Source organism: Rutilus rutilus (genome assembly GCF_951802725.1).
Source record: "Rutilus rutilus genome assembly, chromosome: 18".
NCBI classification, from domain to species: domain Eukaryota; kingdom Metazoa; phylum Chordata; class Actinopteri; order Cypriniformes; family Leuciscidae; genus Rutilus; species Rutilus rutilus.
Genome location: NC_140231.1, coordinates 28,824,419 through 28,835,466, shown reverse-complemented (window position 1 = coordinate 28,835,466; position 11,048 = coordinate 28,824,419). Strand labels below are relative to the sequence as shown.

At 35.0% G+C, this 11,048-nt stretch overlaps 1 protein-coding gene across 1 annotated transcript; it reads right to left on the bottom strand.

Annotated features, from left to right (window-relative positions):
• Positions 1 to 2,633: 2,633 nt before the first annotated feature.
• On the bottom strand, positions 2,634 to 10,256 carry LOC311277585 (uncharacterized protein). Its single transcript, XM_084387963.1, has 5 exons — positions 9,342 to 10,256; positions 6,952 to 7,287; positions 6,661 to 6,828; positions 4,541 to 4,644; positions 2,634 to 3,160 (listed from the first exon to the last, which is right to left on the bottom strand). Exons 1-5 carry the CDS (start codon positions 9,397 to 9,399, stop codon positions 3,098 to 3,100), a joined length of 729 nt encoding a protein of 242 aa, XP_084244089.1. The 5' UTR covers positions 9,400 to 10,256; the 3' UTR covers positions 2,634 to 3,097.
• Between the last annotated feature and the right edge of the window lie 792 nt (positions 10,257 to 11,048).

The window sequence follows — 11,048 nt, the reverse complement described above, 5'->3', positions numbered from 1 at the left end:
TGCGACTTTATATCATGCAATTCTGAGATTAAAAGTCAGAATTGAGAGATGCAAACTCGCAAATGTGAGAAAAAAAGTCAGAATTGTGAGATTAAAAAGTCGCAATTACCCTTTTTATTTTTTATTCTGTGGCAGAAACAAGCTTCCATAGTTTGTCCCTCCCTTGCGCCAGTAAACACGATTTAAAATAATGATGTACACGGATAAATCATTTATAATAAATACTCCAATATTCCATAAAAAACTGTCAATTTTGATTTCATGGTGACTAAGCTGACATACCGTCCGTGACATAGCTTATCGATCTTCACGAAATGTGAAACTTCTTCAAATGAGCTTAAATTCCCAGTCTCTCGCATTTGCATGCATATAAATGGAAAGAAAAGTGTATTTTGAATGTGTGTGCTAACCGAAACGCTGCGATTCATAGTGGTTTCCCTCCTCAATGTTCAACTATACAGACCATGACCTTTAATTAGCTAATGATGACACACATAAACCTGCAGTCTTCATGTCAACTGTAAACAAACAATTGCTGAGGTCAGAGGATTCTGTAAGGACTGAAAGTTGAAAACTTTAGCTTAACTGCACTGTAAAAAAAAAACCCGTAAAAAAACGGAAATTTTCTGGCAGCTGGGGCGCCAGAAAATTCCTGTTAAAAAACGGAAAAATACTGTAAAAAAATGGTCTTTCTTCCCATTGTTTTTACGGAAAAAAACTGTATATTTAACATTGGATTTCGGTAATATGATATAATGTTAATTTACCATCCTATTGAAGTATTAATATCTGTTTTTTACACTGATAACCACCAATCACAGCAGTGATGAGAGTCACATGATCAATCAAAGCTCAACATAAGCAGTTCTTCCACAAGAGAGTTAATACTAATATATATAGAAGCTGCACAGTGTCATTCACACAAACATTAAACACCATCATGGTAATACATGAAATTTTAAAAATGCAATAAACATTAATTTAACAACATTAAATGTAACATAAACCCCTAATGTACATAACTGATTAGAAAAAACGAAGAAAACTATGAAGAAACAAACAGTTATTTCAACAAAAATACATCAAATGTGAAGTGTCACAGGGAATTGTGGGAATGTCAATTTACGTTTTTTCACTGTAAATGATACAATGAGTTGTTTTTTCACTTTCAAAAACTGTAAATTTAACGGTATGTTACAGTAAAATTACATTAAATGTACCGTTAGATCTATCACAGTTATTTACCGTATATAGTACGGAAACTTTCTGTTAACCAATTAACAGTTTTTCACTGTAGCATTTTTACAGTCTTTTACCGTTAAAATTACAATAATTTTTTACAGTGTGGCTATATGTGTTTTAATGAGCAACGCTAATGCCACTGGACATGTTCACTGCACAAAGTGAAAAGTTAAAGTGTTCCCTTACTTGTGCTCGAACTTTGCTGTCTCAGTTGTTTTCGTCAAAGAACGTTTACCATTATGTCGCCTGATAATTACTGTTATACACTTGCCCGGCTGTTTGGATTTAAATAGGCAAATGCTTAAGAGTCTATGATTGAATCATTATTGCTGTGATTAATATGTTTCTAGCATGTTATATGACCTTCTAACCCTAATTGATGGAGTGTGTAGCTTATCATTTCTTAAACATCCATGTAGGAAGATACATTATGACCATATGACAATGTCAAGATTCATCAGACTCAAACTGTGAAAGAATGGTTGTGAGGAACATGAAGAATCATTTTCACACATGAATCGGCTCCTCTGAGTTCAGATCTTAAACTCATTGAAAGTCTTTGGGATGTGCTGGAGGAGACTTTACAGAGTGCTAGACTCTTGCATTGCCGATACAAGATCTTGACCCAAAATGTATGCACTTCTTGATGGAAATAACATCACAACATTTATTTCCATCAAGAGGCGCATCAATTTTTGGTCAAGAATTTTTTGGCTTTGTCATATGATGTGTCTTCCAATCATAGACTCTTAAACGTTTGCCTATTTAAATCCTAACAGCGACTTTTGTTTTTTGGCCAGGCAGTGTATGTCTATAAGAATAGGATTTTTTTTCTGATTCTCTTTCCTTTCATAAAAAAAAAAAAAAATTGGCTATTTGGTGTAGCAAATCTACTAAATCAGTCTAAAGATCCATTCACACCAAAATGGACCAGCACAAGAATGTTTGCAAACCTGAGTGGAAGAGAAACACATTCTGGTCATCAATGTGTTTTTTTGAAAACAGATAATGTGTGAGAGAAAAACTCAATCTAGGTCATGTGGTTGTGCAAGGCGAGGACCAGTTCACTTTATGGAGCTTTTCTCTCTCTAAATGCAGCCAGAATCTGAACATATTTAGTGACATAGGCCTAATCAGTTATATTTTCTTATATAAGAAATAACCTGGTGTATTTATTCTGCTTGATTTCTTAACCTGTTTTATTTGTTTGGTCAACAGAAGTGCACGCAAGTGCATCACGTTGAAAACAAGGTCGAAGGAAACCAGATGCACTGCACTTTCCATTTCCTGCCACTGACCCGTCAATACCACCAGAGTTTCCACCCTGAAACTCGACGTCTACCTCCCTCTCCTTTCTTTCTCGCACGTAATGACACCAGTATCACAGTCAATGGTTTTCACACACCTTTATTTGAAATGGCAAAAGAAACCACATTATGAAAGTGTCAATCAAATCTTAGAAACATTTCTAAGAAGGCTGAGAGGCGTAGCCGACACCTGTACAGCATAAAACTCAAACTTCTACACGGTTAGACACAGTGTGTACTAATATATACATCTTTGAATTGCATCAGTTTGGGCATGAACGTATCAAAGTAGTTTTCCATGTCAGATTGCAACATCTTTTTCAGGGAACCAAAAAGACAAAGAACTAAAACTAAGAACAAAACAATCTATCAGTGGAGCTGCTACAAACAGAGATTAACATCTGATACCGTGATCAAGAGCTCAAAGGGTTTCCACTGTATCTGAAGATTAAAAAAGTTTCTGCTATTTACAAAGACATTCTCACGAAAGGAAGAAAACTGCAAAATACAGTCCAATGAACATCACGTTTGTCTTTCCTTTCTGGTGGTCACTTGTTTTCTTCTGCACCCCTCTGTAGATCAAAGTAAGACCAGTAAACTGGTACTTGATACTGTAAAGAGAGAAAGAACATGAAACAAACATTAGTGTCACTTGAAATATGGATGGAATGGTTTCATCAGAACCCTGTAGACTTTAAAGAGCTGATAAAAGAGCAGATTTGGCACAGAACGAGGCTCAGATGCACACGAGTGAGATCTCGCCGCACGCTCTCGGAGAACTCAGTGGAATTGCAGATATTGCTCAGAGATTGTACATTATGACATCATACAGAAATGTGAGAAGCAAAACAATCCTGAGTAAAAGCATCTTTTAATATATTCTTATTCAAGAGATAAACATGTTTTAAGATCTAGCTGGAGACCAGTATCTGCACATCACAGATATTGAATGTATTGTGCTCTGTATTGCAATGTGTTATTGTTGATTTGGGTCAAGTGTCCTTTCTAGGGGGAATGTTTGGAATTTGCACTATGCAATTGTCTGTGTGCATATTACCCGAATTACCTGCATTTGCCAAAACGATGCATTACACACAGAACACACTCCCAGATGACGTTTCAACATTTCTTTACGGGTTGAATCATTGTTGAATTTTGTTTCGATTTTGCCATTCGAATTAACACTAATATTGCGACATTGTTTCAATGTCTTTTAAACAGGTGAATGAATTTCAGACATTATTTCAGACATTGTAAGCGCTGAAGGTCAGTCAAGTGCCGATTGGGACTGTGTGGGATCTGTATCCCACAATACATTGCACTTCAGTGCAGTGTGACAGATGAACTAAGCAACCCAAACAGCAACATAGTGTCGGCCCACATCCGGTACACATGGATTTCACACGGCCCGGATCTGGGCCAACACTATGTTGATGTCTGGGAAGATACATAACAAAGACGTTGAAGAGTGAAGAGATTGGAATAAAATAAATTGGGAAAAAATGCATAATAACCCTATTTATTTGATGAGACGTTAATCATCTAAATAAAGACCTTACAAAATTTTAATTTTTTAATAAAATTTTTTAAAAAAATAATCTGCTTTGAAACAATGTCCATTGTGAATAAAATGAACTTTAGTGGACATGCAGCATCATGAGGTCATGTGACTCCAATGTACATGTAGCATGCTAAAGATTGACTGTAGCACTGTGTTTTTACAAAATAATACACAGTACATACTTTGCAGTATGTATTACGCTAGTAATCCATTCCGAACAGAGCCAAAGTCCTACATATTCTCATGACTATTCACTACTTTTTTTCACCTTTTATAGTTGTTTTTTTTTCCTTTTTTTCTGTAATGTTTAGGCTTTATAGAAATAACTTACAGTAGGTTATGGTTGTATGTCTTTACGTGACTCAACATATACAATTATGCCATCTTGCATGTATTATTACGACTTCTCATGAGGCCGGATCTCACTTACCCATTGGAGAGATCCTCGAGAGGAGCCTGTGCTGCCGTCCTCCTCTTCCATGTGCTCATGCTCCTCGCCCTCACTTTGTGGCGTCTGGCGAATCACCACTCGGTCTGAGGGAAGATATCCTGAATTAGATTTTCTATTTAGAATTTTACATTTTCAGTTAAAGTTTTAGTAATTTTGTGGTTTGTTTTTGTCATTTCTTTTATGGTAGTTAGTGTTTTTTTTTTGTTTTTTTTTTTTTTTCAGGTTTCATTTAAAGGGATAGTTCACCCAATACCCAATAATAGGAATAGTTTTTTTTTAGTACATCAAGTTAAACTAAATGAAAATGAGAAAATTTGCTGTGGAAACTAGCTGAAATAAAATGTAAAATAAAGTTTTTTTTATATCTTTATTAACAATTTTTCGTGGTTTTAGTTTTAGTTAACTATAATAACCATGTTTCACACTCAAATGAGCTTTTTATGATTATAATTTTTTTTATATTAATTCTGTGTTTGTGCATGTCAAACTTAGTTCCAGACAGATCTAATCTCCATTACTGATTTTTTTTTACATTATTTATCAGAAGTAATAAGTAACAGATATACCATACAAACTTCCCCAAATAAGTAATGCTTTTTTATTTTTATTTTATTTACTGACACATATGACTATAAACCTCTCCTTTCCAAATTGCTCACATAAGTCTATGCAGAGGATATGACAACATGTTTGCACTGCAAGCAAGCAATGTTACCCAACAATAAATACACTATTCCCATTATAAATCAACAAAGTTGTCTATACTGCAAGTGGCATTGCATATATATATGTGTGTGTGTGTGTGGGTGTTAAAGTCGTTGCATGCAAACTTTGTCCATGATGACAAAAAAAACTCTACAAAAAAAAACTGTATGCCAAACACAGCACAACTGAGAGAGAGCCACAACTCAAATACTAATGCGACTATTGAGTACTTGAGTAAAGTGGTCCTGCTTCAGGGACCGGGTTTTACATTGGATCTTGTAGAAAAGTAAACAGAAATGTCCTTACAATCAAATATGTTAATATTAATTATATTAATATGAACTGCACAGGCCCAATGATATAAAAATGAATAATATGACATTAGCTGGATAGGAAAATTGTACCAATATTTTGTAAATGCATAAACATCCAACTATCAGCCAAACACATGGAACAAACACTGATGCTAAATACTGAAATAATATCATCCATACAACCAACCAAATGATATAGAATTGAGTATGATCATTATTATTATCATTATTATTTTGTTGCTTACATCATTATTTTCCTTGCTGTTTGGGGGTTGCAACTCACCATTTGAGAACAATGTAACATTTATTTTTATATATATAAAAAAAAAGTGTGTGTTAAGTGTGTGTTTGAGTAAGCTCAACAGTTGCTCTTCCTGTGCGGAGGGGCCGCACCGTTACAAACTCTGATAAGCTTTGACACAAAAGACCTGCTCACACAGCAACTTTCTGACATAGGCTACATTACTTTTCATATTACATGCACTTGCATCATACACTGCTCAGTTAGTCAGTAAGAGTGTCTGGATTTTTGCATGACAGCGTGCTGTTGTTTAGTCAGCTGAAGAAAATGTCCAATCCTTCCTTTAAATCAATAATATATGGACACTGGTTGTGAGTTCAGCAGTGGACTGAGTATAAGTGGTGTCAAAAAACTATTAATGAACATTTAATATCTCAGCTTTGCAGGAAAAACAGAAGTACAGTCAATGCGCAGCAGACGATAAAGGAATGCAGCGCACATGCCTTCAACATACATACAAACACGCCAGTACACTCTTCAAAAAATCTTCAGTGGGTTCTATCAAGAACCCGATGGTTCATGACTTAATCCCTTTATGCCAAAAGGAGAAATGTCTTAAATGATTGCATTATACTTTATTGTTTATTTAAGGGTTATTTCCATTTCTTCTAGTGAAGAAATTAAATGTAATCAAAGTAATTAAAAATAAATAATTAAAACTAAATTCACAAAATGATCCCTAAATATGAAGCGCCTGACTGATTCCTTCAAGGTTCTACTGTATATAGAGCCTTTTCTTCCAAGAGTGTAATGAGTCTCAGTATTTAAATGAAGTGTACCTGATTTTTTACAGGAGTTCCTCATCTTGCACAGACTGAAGGTCACGCAGAGGGTCACCAGGACGATGGCAGCGGCCAGGGACAGCGGCAGGATGGGACCTGATGAGATGGATTCTGCTGTTGTGGTTGTAAGCTCTATAGTCCAGGTTGTTTGAGGCGAGGGAGGATCTTCAACAGAAGAAATAGACTGAATTAGATCAAATATTGAATGAGTTTAATAATGGTGGTCTTCTAGTCTTTGACTGTATTGAATGTGTTGAAAAAAATTATATTGTGATGGTAAAATCTTACCAGTCGTTGTATTCTGTAGTTGTCTGACCCTGACAGATAGATCTGTTCCAGTTCCGTTTACCCGAAGCAGGACTGGAATGTCTTGAGTCACTTCACAAACATAACGACCTGTATGATTCTTAAGTATGTTTGTGAGGTGGAGAGTTGAACAGTTCTGTGTTTGATGCTCTTGGAGTTCATCCTTTACTCCTGAAAGTTTGGTCTCGTTGATGTACCAAGCAACTTTATGTCCGGGTATTTTCATCCAGCAGCAGGTGATATGAGCAGAATCTCCCTCAGTCACAGTGATGTTAGATGGGCTCTGATTCACAGTCAGCTCCTCACTTGAACCTGTGACTGAGAAACAACAGCAAACGAGAAAGACATGAATGTTTCTGGCTGTTGTTCTTGATGTAGTTTGTATCTTTAGGGACTTCTCCATTACTCAGACTTGAATCTGTTAGCAATAAATAATCTTAACCTTATAAAACAGGAACCATAAAAAAGTGTAACTTCATATCTAAAAATGTAAAATAATAATAATAATAATAATAATAATAAAAAATGTAAATAGAATATTTTTCCAGGATGCAATCCTGTCCGTCATGTAGAATTTTATTTTGCTAAATTGGATTTGAAGACCAGTGGAAACACGTCTTTAATTAGACAAAACATTTTTTTAAAAGATGATAATGGTGTAAAGCCACTGATAAAAAAAAAAAAGTGGAAAAGAGAAAAGAACATATACAACATATACAATATTTTTTATTTTAATTAATGTCTTGCATAATGTTTGATAGTTATGAAACAACTAATTAAAAGTCTCTACTCGTCCAATGCTTTTTGCGAACATTGACAAATCCTTAAAGACATTTCCAAGAAACTTGCTTATGTTTCTTTTTCTGTTGTGTGTTGTAAAGTTTTACATTTTGCTAAAGTTTTAGCATAAGTACCATTATGTGCTATATATAGATGATAATATATGACACATAATTACTTTATGTAGGCGATTCATCAATAAACATAAAACAAACCCATACAACTCATTTCGGTCTAAATATATCAGCTCATATCTGCCATATTTTCCATATATTGTAATCATTATGATCGCAACATGTAATCTTTGCAATTTTTTTTTCTGGTTAAATGAATACGTGATGTTAGCTAACTTCATGATTTGTGTTATCTTAGAACTGTACATTTCTACAATATGGACATTTCTTTGACAGTCACATGATAACGGATTACTCTTAATTGTAACCAGGTATGTAACTGATTATTTGTAATCTGGATTACGTAATCAGATTCTAAAATTGAATTACTTGTAATTAGATTATATTACATTTTAAAATACTCATAATCAGAATTTGCTACTTTATTGACATTATTACTTAATATTCACAAAATGGCAATTAATTATTCAGAATTCTTCCTTTTTTATTTTTAAAATGTTCTTTTCTCAGAGGTTTTGTGGAATTGCACACACAGACCGGCCATTAGTCAAGTGACTATAATTATATAGAAAATTTATATTATACTTATATTCATTCCCAAACCCTGGCGTACTGTAATGTTTAATGCGCTCCATTTTGTTGATAATAAAAATGGAATAAATTTTCTTTCTCTTGTATTTTTTTATCAATATGGTACAAGATTATACCATTCAAATCAATGTTGTAAACACATTGTATCAAAAGTAATCTAAGAGTAATCAAAAACTAGTCCGATTATATTACCCAAAATGCGTAATGTAATGGATTATGTTACTAACTACAATTATTATGTAGTTTGCATTCAGTAATGGACTACAATTTGTAAGTAATCTACCCAGCACTGACTGTAACGTGGAAACATGCATTTTCTGTAAAGCTGCGTTGAAACGACGCTTTGTGAAAAGTTATACTTGATACAAATACATTGTGAATTGAACTGTAAATATCCAAACATGGACTGCTTGTTGTTTATAACGCCTGCAAATGTTACTGAGCGACTTAGTAAGTTTTAAAAATGTCTTACTGCAATTTAAATGTATAAATATTCCTCCTTCCTCACGCCTATACAGCTCTACCTCTTAAAAAGTACATTTAAAATCAACATAAAAAATATGCACGTTAATTTGTAAATATCAAAGGCATATAACAAATCAGATAAAAAGTTACACAAAGGATTATTCTATACAGAGCTACAATGTGACATCAATACATGATAAATAAGTGTTTATTAAATTGTAAGCGTTTATTAAAATAGTGCAATATATCCACAAAATAAATCTCCAGCTGAATGCAGGATGGCAGCATTATCTCACAGCTCTACAAACATTTGATTAACTTTATTTTGCACTAATGTCGAATAGTATCCTTGAAAGTCTGTGCTGGTTTTCCATTCAGGAAGGTGTTTTGAGCGGCACTTACCTCTGAAACAAAGGCATGACATGAGGAACCCACACAGGAGTCTGGAGGAACACTTCATTTCTGAGCATCTGCTGAGAATCTGAACTCTGCTTTACTCCCACATCATAACCGTTCACACGCATGAGATACTCAAGCTCTCAGATTTTCTCTGAACATCCCCCAGAGAACCCCCCCCAAACGACCACGCATCTAATTTTTGTCAAACCACAACACTGATCTCACACTCGTTCTCTCCTGGACACACAACCATATACACAACCCCACAACAAACACAGAAAGATTCATGCATGAAGTTGAACAAGACATTTTTATATATATATATATTTCAAATGAGTTTCGATAAAATCTACTGTCAGAATTCAGTCACAGTCATTGCAAACCATTAGAAGTCAGCAAACAAGCTATGATACAGGAAGTGACATCATTGACCTGAACAACACACCCATATCTCCATTTCCTGTCTGTCTCACAGAGCTGAAACAATGCCATCTACCACAGAAACGGTCACATCTTCAACATCAGCCATTAGATTAGTCTTTTCTGAGGTGTCCTGAACAGAAACGGTCTTGTTTTCATTGCCATGCATTGCAGATAAACCTTGTTCAACGTCCACAACTACAACAGTCTCTTTTTCTTCATTCTTTTCTTCTTCTGTTGCAGCAGCAGTGACTTCAGGTTTCTCTGAGTTGTCCCTCCCTTTCTCCTGTTCAGAAAGTTCAGTTTGATTTATCTGTGTCTCTCCGGCCTTCAGGTCTTCATCCAGTCCTTCTTCTGATTCTACAGATTTGGATTGAAATATGAATATACATATGAAAATCAGTAAGAACTCAGCAACATCTAAGGGTATAAACTTACTTTAACTACTTTAACTGTGGTACCAAACCTATTACTTAAATTTGCTTCCCACACTTTGTCATAACAAAGAACAAAAGAAGTGCATTGGTGCTCAACTCAAACAGTGTGAGATGTTGTAAGAGACTGGCTATATTCAAATGAACCCAGTAACCACAAGTTCATACATCACTGCTGCGGCTTTAAAATTGGAATATTACGTCAAGGGTTTTGTTGTCTTAACAAAAGTAAATAACAAAATAAAACTTGGCTGGCTATGTGGTAGAAAGGTGGGAAAAAATTATATTGGTGCTACCTGACAAGAGAAAACAGAGAAAGGGCTGTTGTCTTTTCTCTTTTGCTTCAAACTTCAACACCCATAATGCACTGGGCATGTGGCCATCCAAGGCCACGCCAAAGACTATAGAAAAACCCAAGATGTGTCATTCATATTAAGCTTGTTTGATCACCGGTGATCGGTTCTGCGCAGATTTTGCTCATCTCAAACAAGCCTATTGTTTTGAATGGGGAAAAGCGTAATGCTCAATATGGCAGAATAAGTCCCGCCTAAGAGCCAATCGCAGGTTGATAAAGTCATCGCGTCACTGCAGCTGCCGTTAGAAGCTCCGGTTCCTATAGAAACAGTCAGATGCGTGCTTCCACTGAGCATGCGCATTAGCTTGGTCCAGCTGAAAAATTACGTTTCTGTCATGATTAGTTGATTTAGTTGATTAGTTCTATTAGTTGATGATTCAGTTTAGAAACAAAATTTATGAGTCAGTTGTTGTCAGATTTCATTGGTGATTGCAAGTATGGAATTTAATCGTAAGCTTGGCGAACAGTTTTCAAGAATTTGATGTTTCCCCATTCAAAGAG

Excerpts from the sequence above, each read along its gene's own strand:
- LOC311277585 (XM_084387963.1), bottom strand. The coding sequence starts at position 9,399 with ATGAAGTGTTCCTCCAGACTCCTGTGTGGGTTCCTCATGTCATGCCTT. Across the intron at positions 6,829-6,951 it reads ACTACAGAATACAACGACTG|ATCCTCCCTCGCCTCAAACA; the intron begins GTAAGATTTTAC and ends CTTCTGTTGAAG. Across the intron at positions 4,645-6,660 it reads GAACTCCTGTAAAAAATCAG|ACCGAGTGGTGATTCGCCAG; the intron begins GTACACTTCATT and ends ATCTTCCCTCAG.